The sequence below is a fragment of the Mesitornis unicolor genome, unplaced genomic scaffold (genome assembly GCF_000695765.1).
Source record: "Mesitornis unicolor isolate BGI_N332 unplaced genomic scaffold, ASM69576v1 scaffold10778, whole genome shotgun sequence".
NCBI lineage: Eukaryota > Metazoa > Chordata > Aves > Mesitornithiformes > Mesitornithidae > Mesitornis > Mesitornis unicolor.
In genome coordinates, this window is record NW_010203882.1 from 5,563 (window position 1) to 20,475 (window position 14,913).

The following is a 14,913-nucleotide window of genomic DNA, read 5'->3' on the forward strand; positions in this document are numbered from 1 at the left end:
CTCATGATTATTAATCAGCATAGCCTACAGTCATCATAAAAAAAGGACTGGAGCCTGAATCTAGATCTGACTTTACTCATTTAACTCCATTTCTTCTTATTGGAAAATAAAAAAGCAGGCAGTGAAGTGATGTTACCCACACAGTGGGAAGTTGCCGTACTTCACTTTTTACACTGCATTTTCTTTTGCAGGATTCTACACTTGGTGTCATGCAGTTCCACTCCTGACGCTTAAGACCAGCCAGAGGCTCCAATGGTGGATGTAAGTGCAACCTGCTGACCAAGAGAAGTCTTCAGTGGCTTCTGGACACGGCTCTGACTTTTGAACCTTTAGGAAATGCATTTACCACGGAGAAGGCGGCTACGACGGAACCGAATGTTTTTCTTGCTGGCCCTAGTGCTGGTCCTCTCTGTCTATCAGCTCCAGTTCAGCCCCTCTTCCCTCCCAGCACCACACACAGCACCCCAACCCATGGACCCTGTCAAAGTTACCTCCAGGGACCTCTCCAGCAACAAGACTGCCCTAACAGGCAATGTCACAGCAACACCCAAAATAAAGCACTGTGTTTATGTGGATCCTGAGCCAACTGTGCCCATCTCTACACCACCACAGCGAGAAAACGTCAGCGAAAGCTACCCAGATAAAAAGCCACCGTACGAGTCCAAAGGAGAATACCCCCAGGACCTATTCAGTGTGGAAGAACGCAGGCAAGGGTGGGTTGTACTTCACATCTTTGGCATGATATATGTATTTGTGGCCTTGGCCATAGTGTGTGATGAGTTTTTTGTCCCAGCTCTGGGAGTGATCACAGAGAAGCTGCAGATCTCGGAAGATGTGGCTGGAGCCACCTTCATGGCAGCAGGCGGATCAGCGCCCGAACTCTTCACGTCCCTCATAGGTGTCTTCATCTCCCACAGCAATGTGGGCATCGGTACCATTGTGGGCTCAGCCGTGTTTAATATCCTCTTTGTCATTGGCACCTGTGCCCTCTTCTCAAGGGAGATCCTCCACCTGACATGGTGGCCCTTATTTAGAGACGTCTCGTTCTACATTGTAGACTTACTGATGCTCATCCTGTTTTTCCTAGACAGTGTCATTGATTGGTGGGAAAGCCTCCTTTTACTGACTGCCTATGCCACATACGTGTTCACTATGAAACAGAACGTTTACCTGGAGCAATGGGTGAAGCAGCAGCTGAACAAGAAGCTAAATGCTGTGCAGGCAGCATCAGCAGAGCATATACAGAAGGTTGGTGTCCTTATTGTTCGGAGGGCAACTTGGAAATAATTCCTTCTAGCCTAAATCACAAAGAAAAACTGCATCTCCTTCACAAAGTGCGTATTCAGACAAACCTCAGAATGCAGGTACTGGTCAATAATTATGGTTATGAAATGAGGGAAATGCCAGCTAGATAGCAGAGATGCTAAGAAATTCGAGAACACCACTAAAAGGGAGTATAAAGATATCAGATGTGGTTGCTTACCTACTTCAAAGACATGTGTGGGATTGCACTTACTCGGTTGTTGTAAAGGAGTTTCAAAAAACACTTGCAGGAACACATTCTGGAAATAAGATTGGGCAATTCTGTGTTAGAGGAAAAAAGGCTTCTGGGAAAAGGTGCTGTCCAAGCCTCTTGCAGATGAGAGATGCTGGAGGAAATACTCCCTCTCTGAAGCTAGGTGTGTTTCTGGGACGCTGGTGGGATCACTTGTTGCCCAATTTGCAGCACGGAAGGGGACCTGGCAGCCTTTAGCAACCATTGCCACCTCTCCCAATCACCTTGTTTGGCAACAAGGTCGAAACACCCCAATCCCATTTCCATGACCCCAGCTGTGTGTGCTCAGAGAGGACTCTACCTGCCACCAGTGCTCAGATGGGGACTTCTGGCTGTAACTATGCACAGATTTGAGGCCAGGGCCCTTCACTCGTTGTCTCTTGAATGAAGAGTTGCCAACTTACACAAAATCAGTATCTGAAGGCATCTACAGAGCCAGTTACCCTTTCAGACTGAGATTTGGCAGGACATGGTCTCCAGAACACCGGGGGCTTTGAGTGTCCCTCCCCAGCTCTCCTACTGCCTCTCTGTCCTCTTGATCTGTGCTGCTATTTAATATCGAGCAGAGACCACTACATTTCAAATTGTCCCCTGGCATTGGCGTGTTTTACTAGCCAGGTGTGTGCCACTCACACTCAACCATGCTTTGTCCCTTCTAATCTTGGCACTCAACGTAATCTAAGGAAAGAAAAGAGGGTGAGGATCATTGAAGTGGTGCAGAATTGAGAAAGTGCTTTCCTTTCCTCCTCTCAGTCCATTTCTCAGCCAGTGCTCGTGGCTGGGAGTCCTGGAAGCTCATGCGTTAAGATACAGCAGCTATACACATACATGGCTGTGGACATCACCAATCATCCCAAATTGAATCCAACCCTTCAGACTGAAGGAAAAAAATGCACTAAGTTTTCAGAGAACTCTCACTAGCATAGAGTAGCATGACAAAGAGCTGGTGGACATAACCCTCAGGGAAAAATAAATCACTTATGTGGAAAGTAATGCTGATCGCTGGGGAAGAAAATACTCCTTTGCACCTTCACTCTGACTCTGCTGGAAAATGAGGATAGAGATATTTGGGGTAGTGGTGTTCAGTCGTTTTTGTTCTTGTTTGCATGCAGAAAAGCAGCCTGGCAGTAGCAGACGAAGGAACAAAGAAGCCACCAGACGTCAGGAAGCTGCAGGTAGGTCAAAGCCACTTCACAGGGATCTGAAGTAATTGGATTTTAAACTCTTCCCAGTGTCAGATCATGAGTAAAGGCAGCAACCTCTGTGTCAAGAAAGCTGGACCAAATCCCACTTAGTGCAAAGAACCAGCCATGCCTGGCACACCATCCACAGCTCACTTGACAGGACACCTGGCTGAGTTGTCTTCTCCTCAAACTGATTTTTATAAAAATAGAGTCAGCTCAGACTTCCCACATGGATTTGACTAGCAGAGTGCTATTCATTCTCTGCTTTAAACAGGGACAGAGAAATTCAGAGCATGAGACTTTTCTTACCTGGTTTCATGGCCAGTTTTCCTCCTGAGCTCCCAAAGCAGAGGCTGGTGGGCTCTGTCCTTCCCCACAGTGAACACTGAATTGCTCCTTCCTCTGCTTCCAGTTAAATCACTGACCTTTTCTTTTCCCCATGGCTGCCCTATCTGTTATGGTGGCTGCACGTATGCGTATTTCAACAGGTGTTAGCTTCCTCATGTGGACGCTGCTTGTTCCTCTCTGCACTTAACCTACCTGTACTAATTAATATTCACTCAAAAGCTCATTAGGACTCTGGTGTTGACTATAACAGAGAACCAGAGCTTTCAAGTTCATCTCAGGACACTTGACATGACTGTAGCATCACCTTGTAGCAGCATATAAATCTACAGTTATTAACAGGTTTATAACTAAAAGCACTGCATGCTTTGATTATTATAATTTATAACAACATTGCATTGATGCTGAGCCTGTGTGAGCCCATTGCATTTATCTCAGGAGCTCGTCTCTTGCTGTGAATGATCTGTACTGACAGCCATCCATGAACCTGAACACAGAGATGTGCTTAAAATCCATGCTCCTTGTGTTGGGGAGATCAGTCTCCATACAAATGCATCCCAGGGCAGAGGTGAACCAACAGAGGAGATGTTTTGAGGAGGAAACCACTACTGACTGCTGCGTTGTACCTTTCCATAGCCTGCATCAGCCTTACAGCGAGGCAGCAGCTCAGCCTCCCTGCACAACTCCCAGATGCGCAGCACCATCTTCCAGCTCATGATCCACACCCTGGACCCTCTGGCAGAAGGTGAGTGAATGCTCCACACCCGAGGGATTTGGGTTTGCAGCCCTGAGGGCAGAGCAGTATAACGGGGAACAGAGTCTGTGTACATCAGCGTGCTGGGGATCAGCAACTCATCCGTGAAACACAGCTCTGAGCATCGCACAGTTACAGGGACACAGTGGGATGTACCCCCTCTGATCTCATGGCTGGCAGGGACAAACACCTTGTATTTTGGCCCTGCCATATCTACTTTACCTGTGCCAACCTGGTTGCTGCTTGAGGGAGGATGAGGACGTGTAGAGCAGCTGCTGTTGCTGGGGTCCCTGCAAGCAGTGGTGGTCACTGCAGTTCCTCATCTTCTGCCATCTCCTTGTCAGCAGGGGCAGCAAAGAGGAGTTGCAGGGGCAGCAAAGAGGAGTTGCAGGGGCAGCAAAGAGGAGTTGCAGGGGCAGCAAACAGGAGTTGCAGGCTTCCTCCATCTCATAGCACGTCACATCTTCCTCTCTTTTCTTAGCTCAGGCCTCACTCCAGCTTTGGAGCAGCAATGTTTAATGCTGACTGCATTTTTGAGAAAGCTGCTCAAGCTGTCATTTATAGTGGGAAAATATTATCATTTATAATGGGAAATTGAACACGGGGAGAGCTCCTTACCTGTACACCTCCCCAGCTGTGCACAGCCCCTCACAAGGCATAAGTCTGAAGAAGAAGAAAAAGAAGTTAGAACCTTGAAGAATTATAATTTTGGCAGTGGTTAAAATCCCAGCTGAGCTCTAAAGCACACAACGGGTTCCAATGATGATGGTTAAGCCAACCTGTACGTGATTTAAACCCACACTGAGCACCTCTAAAAGCCCATCTGCAACCCTGCGGTATCACCACTGCCATGGTCAACTGTACCCACAGCAATGGCCCAGCTCCCCACGGCCAAGGGCTGATCAGCTCGGGGCTAAGACACTCTGTTAAACTGCCCAGAGTGCAGAGAAGCCACATCTCCACACAGATCCGGGGTCTTTGTACACAAAATTGTAACCTACTGCTTTGTATCAACTTTAAATCAAATGGTGGGGAGGTTCATTTTCCAAAAAATAGTGAAGCATGTTAAAAAAAAAAGATGGTCTTTTAGATTTTTTTCCTTCTTAGCTCAGCACAAGCCCTGCCCCTCCACTGCCCTACTTGTTCTAAAGAGATTACCTGTTGGCCATTCAAAGAGAGATTGACGCTAAGCAGATCAACACCTCTCGTGTCTATCGCAGAGGTTACAAAAAGGACTCTCCAGATCAAAATCCCAGCTGCACAAAACGATGGAGGGAACAAAGGGGCTTGGTTAAGGACAGCAAGACGGATAAGTGCCTGCTTTGATGGGTTTTAGTGAAGGCACCCATCATGTTACTAACAGCAGCCTAACAAAAGCCAGATCCTTCAGGGTTTGCTCTACTGCCCTTTACTCCTGTGCCCCTTCAAAAGGTGGTATCAACAGCTCAGCCCAAAATACACTGCTGGGGGGTGCCAGCACAGCTGTAAGCCACTGGCCTTGCTAAAGAAGCTGAATTACTGCAAATTATGAATATTATGGGAGCAGAGGTGGTGGTTGGGATCTTCTCTCTGAAGAACTTCCCCTCTCATCTCAGCTGCATAGACCTTGAGTGACTGTGCCTGTGTGCAGCAGCCGCTAGATGGGAGTGTGACCATATGTGCTTTAGTAACTCCAATATCCACAGCGGGGACCATGCGAGGGTGGGCTACAGTCTCTCCAAAGATGGTTATTCCTTAGACTCTTTGCTGTAATAATGCCACTGAGTTAAGGGCAAAACCTCTGCCCCGGGTATATGACTTTCACTCAACGCTGCCAGAACAGAGACAGCTCCTTAGAAAAGGTGATGATAGTTACTGAAATTACACCAGCACGACACTCAAAATCAGGTCCTTAAGCCACTCCTTTCTCTGGTAAATTCATACCTAAAGAAAAGGGAGGCTGGAGAAAAGGAATCGTTTATGAATAGACTGGAAACCTCAGTGCCTTGATCTTAGCCCAGAAGATGAAGTGACTTCCCCACGACGACTCCACAAAAGGATTTGAGCCCATCAAGGCCCATCAGGACTTCAAGCTCAGCCTTTGTGCTAATGATGCTGCAGCCCTTTGGTCCCCTCAGGACAGCGGGGGGCCTGGTTCCCACTGATCACCAGCAAAGTCCTGCTCTCTGCAGTGTGTGCACTGTCTGTGCTGCAGACATTGCTGTAATGAGGTTGCAACAGAAAAGATGATCCCAAAGCAATTTATCTTCCCTCAAGGGTCCTTGTGCCTTCTTGGCAGCGCCTGTAGCATCAGCACTTAGAGGCTGTGGTGAAGAACACTCTACAAAAGAAAAGGTTGCCAACTATTGCTCAGCACTTCCTAATTTAACCTGCTGAAATTAGGATCTCTGTGGGGTTTCCTTCCTTATGCTGCAGTTGGATTTTATTTGAAGCAGTTTCAGAGTCCAAAATGTGGAAAACGTGGCCTCCAAAACCAATTTCCAGAGGCAGAGGTCTTAGAAATAAAGTGTAGGTCTGAAATACAAACTTCATTAGGAACACTGTTCCTAATGCTGCACCTCCCCTTGTGTGGAACAACATTTCTCATTTAAACAGCGGGTTAAGCTCGGAGTGTTTCAGAGGAAGTGTGTAGAAGCACAACATGAGATCTTTTCAAGATCTTCTGCTTAGACATCAGAGGGAACTGCTGGGGAATTAAAAGGGAGGAAGGATTTTGGAAAGACTGAGGAAGCCTCTCATTTCTGAACCTCCAGTCTTACCGTCGGATTAACTCCAGTCATACAGGGAAGAAGCCAGAAGCCTGCTTTAACTTCTGAATGAAGAAAAAGGCTCCAGCAGCAGCGTTGTCAGAGCTGTCTACTCTCAGTGTGTTCCAGATAACAAGCCGATGATTTTGGGAATGGGAGCAGAACAGAGCAGCAGGCAGTGTTGCAGGCACGAGCTGAGCCTCAAGACTGAAGGCAGCTGCAGTTTCTCCGTGCTTCATTACCATCCCATCGCTTGTTTGAAGAGAATCACGATACAAAGGGGCAAAAAGCAATAATGAGATTATTTGTTTTACTTCTGCTTTTAGACAGCAGAATCTCCAACTCCTCCAGGCTCATGCCGAATTTTAAAGGCAAACAAATCCTGTAAAAATCCTGGGACACAGAGAGTGTCCCAGGGGACCTCAATCCCCAGCGAGAGGGACTCGGCGAGCCCGTGCCCTGCTCCGCTAATCCCCTGCGCTAGCAAGGGCCAAGCAAACAGATATCCTTCCTCCCCATGCTGACCTGCAGATCTGCGCAGCTTAGAGCCAGCTCTGCCTCCAACCTCAGTCCATCCCGTGTGAAATGTGTGTCAGAGGAATTAACACCTTTGTAAATGAGGCTGATCTGATGAGAGCTGGAGAGTGGCCTGGGCCTAATCTGCTCATCCTGACAGAGAGATGATGCTCAGCAGCTCCGCTGGGCTGGGTGCTCACAGCCTCCAGCCTAAGCGAGGGCAGGAAGCCAGGAGCTTGAATTTCTATAATCTCTTTTGGGATGAGCCTGACCGCCCTGACCCTGCTGACAGCAGCTTTTGCAACAGCTTCTGGGAAAAGCTGAACAGGGAAATGTACTGCCCAGTGGTCAGAGGAGACTGGGAGCAAAAGGTCACCTCTCTGCTGCCCTGCACTGACGGGTGCACTTGTGCTTAGCATCAGCAGAGGGGGAATAAAGCAGGGTGCTTCACGTCCCCTCTGGTAGGTGTCAGTGTTGACAGGGAGCATGGAAAAGTCCCAGCCAGCCTTTCAGAGGAGAAGAGCTCCTCATTTCATCTCTGTCCAGCCATTCCAGTGCTCGGTGGAAATCCCAGCTGGTGCAAAACATTTCTGTCAGATGGTGACAAGGATCTCACCAGAACAGGACTGGTCCCCAGATGCCTTAATGCCTGGTCCCAGTTATTGGACATATACCAGAGCTTACTGACTTTCAGGAGGTTCAGCTCAGAGCAGTAGATCTGCCTGTATGGCTCAGGGCCCTGGACCTGCAATTTCTATTAACTCAGGATCACGGTGATGAATAAAGTGTCAGGGCCCTGCCCTTGAGGCAAATGACAACGGCACGTTCTGGTTGCACAGTCAACGGCACAGTAGATTAAATCAGTGCAATAAAACTTTCAGAGGAAATTAATTTACAGCCCCCCACGCACGCCAAGCACAGCGCGGCCAATTCCTTGTGGCTGCCATCCATGTGCAAACCCTGTGACCCTCAGCGTAGTCACTGGGTAGCCAGCTCAATGCAGGATACAGATTACAGCAAAATCAGGCTTTTTGTTGAGCCGGTGGCTTGCTCACTTCCAATATGAGCAGGAGTTAAGGTATTTGAGCACAACACCCAACTATGGAGACACACATAGTGTCACAGTTCACAATAATAAAGGAGCTCAGGTGAGCAGAGCATGGTTTACAGTGGAAAAAGTCCTCAGCAGTTCCAGAAATACAGAGCTGGACACTGCACTGGTGAGGATGAGCTCTTGGGTAGCCTGGACCATGTTGAACCTGGGTACCAGGAGTTTAGATCAGAGGAAACACTGGTGTATACACCTATAGAAATAATTCATTTTCCAGATAACTGGAACATGAAAGATGATTATTTTTCCTCACCATCAGGTCTCCAGGCTGCAAGCAGCACTGTAAAGCCTCTTCAGCAGCCACGTGGCAGAAGGAAGGAGTCATTTTTAGCTTGCACACAATCTAGCCTGAAAAAAAATCAACAGTCCTTTGAGAACAGAACAATATTGCACCAAAACTCCTCTCCGTTCTTTCTGCCTTTGCTTTCTCTGAAGTACAGATATCCCCTGTTATTACTGAAACGGAAATTATTTCTCTCCCCCCCTAGATTCTCTTTTAAATATGAGAGTATTAGTTGTGTGTCAAATTGCTGGCATAATTACCATAGTACTAAGCATTTAAATACATCAGCTGCCATCAACTAGCAGCAGCCAGAAACCAGGGCCAGAGCCAGAATGACACCTCACAAGTCAGCGTTGACTGCAAACCAGGCAAGAGGAACGGGGCAAGGGAGCGTGTGTTGGGGGACACAGGTAAAGGGGGGCTTTGCAGAGCTGGCAGCTGCTGATAAATACATCTTTCTCACAGCAAAATTTAAAGACAGGGTTGATGTCCTGAGCAACATCACCAAGGCCAAAGAGGAGGCTGAGGCTGGAGAAGGATCGAAACCAGAAGGTGAGTGCAAGAAGTGCTGTTTGGCTTGGTTTGCACTGCAACCCCTCACCTTCCCAGCACTCAACACCCAAGGGCTGGCAAAGAAACACTATGGTCTAACACCAATTTTGGGTTATTACTGGTCGCAGGTGGCTGCTGTAATAATGCAGCAGAAATCAATCGATCCACGCTAACAGCGGGCAGTAAAAGCCACCCCCACGGGAGCCTGGGAGCAGTCAGTGAGATTGCATCTGAACAGCAAGTGCTGCAAGCCTGTCCTGTAAATTGCCACCAGAAGGGTGGAAGAGGGGAATCAGGCCATTGCAGACAGCAGTTGGGTGCTGCTGATCTTTGGTAGACATGATCCTAGTGATCTGACCTCCCTGTGTGGAGGGCATCCCTTAACCTAAATTTCAGGAGCCTGAAAAGGGCCTGTGCTGTGCTCAAGCAGAGCACCAGGTGCCCCCCCTCACCTCTGCTCCGTGTTATCCCTATTTCCACACAGTTCTGCACCGAGGTTTCCGTGTTCCTCTTGGCTACGCAGGTCAGCACAGGAACGGGACAGAGGACACTGCAGTTATTTCCTTGTGTGTGTCAGCACTTTTATATTTGCATTTGAATCCCTACCAAATGATTAGGGATTGAAGTCTGGCAGCACAGAACAGCCATTTCTCAGAAGCCTCGGAGAATATCAGTTCCCTGGAGAATGCTGTGCTCTACTAGAAAAAGGGGAAAGCAGCTTCCCATCCTTTCTGGCTCTTAAGGATGGCTTTAATAAGATCTTCAGAATCCAGAATGAAACCACGGAACACTCAGCTGTAGATCAGGTAATCAGCATTTCCCTGCTGTTACACATGTGCCACATAGAGCAGTTTCAGACAAAAGGTGATAGGAGCACCCAGGTATCATACTAAGGTGGCCCAGGTTCTGCCCAGCTTTCACCAATCAAAAACCCACAGGGGACAGAGAGGACAAACAGAAAACCAAAGAAATCGGACTGGGTTTAACATGAAATGCCACAAGGTTTTGTGGAAAGCTCAAACCTCCCTGCTGATCATGGGGAAGGTGATGACATGACTGAAACCAGCATTTCTTTCTTTCAGAAGAGGAAGAGAAGGCACCAAGCACCGTTCAGGTAACTCCTGCCAGCGACTCCGAGCCCAGCAAAGACAAACAGAAGGCAGATGCACCGCAAGACGGACAGGTATTGAAATAACTATCACAGGCAATGAGCACTCAGTCCAGACCAAACTTCTTTTCCTCCTATTATTATTATTTCCTCATTTATGTTTTTAAATTTGGAAAGGGCGAGTGTCAGGAGGAAGGAGCCAGGCTCTGCTCTGGGATGTCCAATGCCAGGACAAGGGGCAATGGTCCCAAGCTGGAGCACAGGAGGTTCAACCAGAACATGAGGCCAAAGTTTGTGAGTGTGAGGGTTCTGGAGCATGGCCCAGGCTGCCCAGAGAGGTTGTGGAGTCTCCTTGTGTGGAGACACCCAAAGCCCTGGCCGTGTTCCTGTGTGACTGCTCTGGTGATCCTGCTCTGGCAGGGGTTGCACTGGGGGAGCTCTCGAGGTCCCTTCCAACTCCTGACATTCTGGGATTCTGTGATCCTATGAGAGAGGACTCAACCCATTTCCCACAACTAGTTACTATACATAGATTGTGTGTGTAGTGATGAGACATAGTAAGGTGAAACATTTCAGATTACAAAGACAAATCAGCTCCAAAATACAACAGCAACTGATACTGTATAGTATTTTCTCCTCAAGTGACTCTCCTGGAGTCAGAAGGAGAAGGATAAGGGAAGACAGAGCATCTACCTATCCTTTTTTCATCACTACACATTTCTGCTTTGTCTGCCTCCTTTCAATTGATGTAGTTTGGCTGTTGTAATGAGAAAGGGCTTTCAAGGACAGACAGCAAATGTGTCATTTGTGTCAAAACCCCATCTAAAGGTTGGTTGTAGCTAACCAATACCAATCACTTAACATAATACACAGGTGCTGAGATAGGCTATGCCTGAATTTTGTCCCACCATAGCAAGATGCAGCCTGTGGTTGCCCTCAGCCACGTTATAGACGTGACCTCTGCCAAGGCAAGGCCATGGTGAATAAATGCTGTGCAGCTCCCTGATGGGGTGAAAACATCCTGGTTTTTTTTCTCTGATCTGCAGCCCTCCTCAGACAGCAACACCTCCTCAGACAGCAGCTCTGAGAGCGAGGACAGCGATGATGACAGCACGGATGATGATGAAAACGATGAGCCGTTATCTCTCGAATGGCCAGAAACGAGGAAAAAACAAGCGATTTACCTTTTCCTCTTTCCCATCGTCTTCCCTCTCTGGTGCACTCTGCCTGATGTTAGAAACCCAGTAAGAATCCATTTTCCTTTGCTCTGCCTTCATTGACTGAACTATAGATTTTTGGTGAGAGTCCCCAGCTCTATTTTCCACGCCTAAAGTCTCTACATACCTGAAGTGCTGCTAATGCAGCAGGGAGCAGAGCAGGAGCCCCTGCTGTAGCATAGCACAGTTCCAGAGTCTTAATAAACCCCAAAAGATTAGCAACTACCAGTCATCTAATCAAGCTGGCATAAAATAAATACAATTACAGAGAGCAGGGTCCATACTAAAACAATTGATTGCAGTGGAGTGTTTCAGGTAGTTTTCTTTTGGGATTGTTAACATTTTTCAAACTTTTCCATGTTTTCCTGTTCAAACTTGGTTTTAGGACTCCAAAAAATTCTTTGTCATCACGTTTTTCGGATCCATCATCTGGATCGCTGCGTTCTCTTACCTCATGGTGTGGTGGGCTCACCAGGTGAGTGGATTTCCTCTCTGCAAATAAGACAATTTCAGGACAAGTAGATGGAGAGAGAGGAAAGAGCATCACTGTGGCATTTTATCTGATGAATTACAGCTGCAGCCATCCATCAAAACAGTAGACACTTAGTTTTGCTAGAGCCCGAAAGGGAATTTTCAATTTCATTCTTTCCTATTTGACACAGAATCGTTCTTTTCCGAGAGCTTCTGAGGGAATTTGTGCAGCAGCGAAGGGAAAAGCGCCGTCAAGATTTATCTTAATGCTGCCTTTTCATTGATGAATGCTGCTGTGCAGAACATAATTATCCCTCACCTAATTAACATTCTAGGAAAATACAGGTTCTGATTCTGGAAGCTGCTAAATGATCTCAACTCCCGTTGCCTTAACGCTCACTCGGTATTCTGGGAAATAACACTTGGCACCCACAATTTGTAGTTAGTGATATATTGCATGTTCTCAGCGTAGCTGATCAGAAATCCAAAAATTGTCATTTCCCAAAGCTGATGTTAAACTGGGAGAGGGAAAGGCAGAAGGCATCCAAAAGAGGAGAAATCAGGACAGAAGAGTTGCTCTATACTTGACTTCACCTTGCTTAGCCTTGGCAACACCATGATCAGATGCTCTATGTTATGGAGCAAATCTGAGATCAACGCAAGCTATAAAATGTAACTTTTTATCCTATAAAGCAGCAAAAACGCTACCACGTTGAAAAGGATTGACATATTTTAACTCAAATAAGGCATAAAACCTACAAGGCTGCACAGAACAAATCGAATTCCATGTCCCACATCCAACAGCCTTACCTGACTGACTTTGTGTTCATTAGGTTGGTGAAACAATTGGGATATCAGAGGAAATTATGGGGTTAACCATCCTGGCAGCAGGAACATCAATCCCTGACCTCATCACCAGCGTCATCGTGGCACGGAAAGGCCTGGGTGACATGGCTGTCTCCAGCTCCGTAGGCAGCAACATCTTCGATATCACCGTCGGGTGAGTATTAGCTCAAAGATGCATTTCTTCTGAAACACAAGATGTTTTTATTCCAAACAAGGTCTTAATTAATTTCAAACAGATTTTTATCACTTAGTGCAGCAGATTCAATATGTATTTCAGGTCATTGTTTTGCACCTTAAAATAAGGGTTTAAAGCTCAAAACAGATGCACCACCATCTTCACCCAATTCTCAATCAACAGTTACTGATTTTTCAAGGCAAAAATGCAGCAGATCTTTGGCTAACACCAAAGATTTACAGACAGGATACTTACCCAGGTACTTACTCCAACATTCAGATCTTTGCAGTCAAGGGCTGGTATCGGTGCCTGTGTCTTTCATCAATAAAGCATCAGGAGTTACTTATTTATTGCAGCATGCCGAGACACTGAATTCATCGGTACCACCTTAAAAACCCTTTTAGGTTCTTGGACTGTGTTATGACACTGCAAATGCAAATGCAATTTTTGACAAACAACATCAATTTTTGATTTATGCTGAGTTATATTGAGCACAATCATGCTTTTGGTTTTTTTTTTCCTGTGTTTGGAAAAATTGCTTACTTATGATGCAGAAAATGAACCGCCTTAAAACATTTATTGCAGTTATTTTTCCTTCCCTTGCAGGTTGCCAGTTCCTTGGTTCCTCTATTCTGTCTTCAACGGACTCAGCTCAGTCGCAGTCAGCAGCAATGGTTTATTCTGCGCCATCGTTCTCCTCTTCCTCATGCTCCTCTTCGTGATCGTCTCCATCGCTGCGTGCAAGTGGAAAATGAACAAACTACTGGGGCTGACGATGTTTGCTCTGTACTTCGTGTTTTTGATCATCAGTGTCATGTTAGAAGACAAGATAATATCCTGCCCGGTATCTGTATGACATTTGGACACACACCAAAATCAATAGGGTTTGAGGTAGCAATTGTTCTACTCCAGAATTATTCTGGTTAGCAACCAGAATTACGACCAACTTACTGAGAAGAAAATATCTTTAACATACTGAAGAAATACATCTCAAGTGGCATGTCAGCCTCTACTATTTTTCTTTAGGATCAGAAATGATCAGCTAATGAAGGGACCAATATCAGATAAAATCCATGTTTAAGCATCCATGGAAAGGCTGATGATGCACACGCATGAGGTTTTCGGGATGGCTGATCCCCTCAAGTTAATGGAGCTGATTTTCAGCACAGAATATGTACTCATTATAGAAATATGTTCAGGAACACACTCCCAATTACTCACTAAACTGTTCAAACTCAGGGAAACCAATAAACTTTACTGCAGTGGGAACAGAACCAGACCTGCTTGTCTTTACAGAACTACTCTGCTTAAAGTCCCTGTGTGGACACACGTTTTGCATCTCAGAAGTGAACTCCCTCCCGTTGCAGAACAGCGATCAGCACAGCGGCTCCCAGGCTCTGTGCTGCAGGTGGTTTGCCATGGCTTCGCTTGGCAGAGGTAGTTTTCACCTTTTCAGTGAATGCTGCTATAAAGCATCCACCACTGGACACACACCTCTAAGAACACGCAATGCACTGCAGAGGAGATGCTCTTAAGACTGGGAAATGTAATACTGTGGTTTTCAAGGAAAAAGTGATGCAGTAAGAGTTGTTAATGCATGCAGACAAGCAGAGGATTTGAGTGCACAGCAATCCTGAAAGCTATCCCTATGGCTCCTCTTAAATCTGTATCTGATCTTGCAATATAATCCCTAAAATTTACTCTACATGTGACCAGTCCAAGCGTGGTGTCTTATGGATTTACGTCTCACTGTACCAAGACTAAATGGGTCTGGGGTTAGGATACCACATCACCATAATAAAAAACTAAAACCAGGAATCCAAAGTAGCAACAAGAAGTTGAACTACTCGAGTTTTGTTTTCATCCTGATGCTAACCTCTGAATTTCCAGACTGTTGTATCCAGCACTAGGTTTTGTTGTCTCTACACATCCACTATGAGAAAATGCCACCGACAAACAGGAAGGGTTTATTGTTAACAACTCCTCACGCGAGCAAACAACGTAGTTAAGAGTCGCAGACATTTCTGTCATTCTAATCCATCTAATAAA

The 14,913-nt window shown here is 46.4% G+C and overlaps 1 protein-coding gene across 1 annotated transcript; it reads left to right on the forward strand.

The window, feature by feature from the left end:
- Positions 1 to 336: 336 nt before the first annotated feature.
- LOC104545683 (sodium/potassium/calcium exchanger 1) lies at positions 337 to 13,720 on the forward strand. Its single transcript, XM_010190878.1, has 9 exons — positions 337 to 1,248; positions 2,668 to 2,730; positions 3,721 to 3,829; positions 8,961 to 9,047; positions 10,130 to 10,230; positions 11,202 to 11,399; positions 11,758 to 11,847; positions 12,677 to 12,843; positions 13,471 to 13,720. Exons 1-9 carry the CDS (start codon positions 337 to 339, stop codon positions 13,718 to 13,720), a joined length of 1,977 nt encoding a protein of 658 aa, XP_010189180.1.
- The last annotated feature ends 1,193 nt before the right edge of the window (positions 13,721 to 14,913 follow it).

What these genes read in the sequence shown, in the direction of transcription:
- LOC104545683 (XM_010190878.1), top strand. Translation starts at nt 337, where the DNA reads ATGCATTTACCACGGAGAAGGCGGCTACGACGGAACCGAATGTTTTTC. An exon ending in CAGCAGAGCATATACAGAAG is followed by an intron (nt 1,249 to 2,667) that starts GTTGGTGTCCTT and finishes GTTTGCATGCAG; the next exon opens with AAAAGCAGCCTGGCAGTAGC. An exon ending in TGCCTGATGTTAGAAACCCA is followed by an intron (nt 11,400 to 11,757) that starts GTAAGAATCCAT and finishes ACTTGGTTTTAG; the next exon opens with GACTCCAAAAAATTCTTTGT.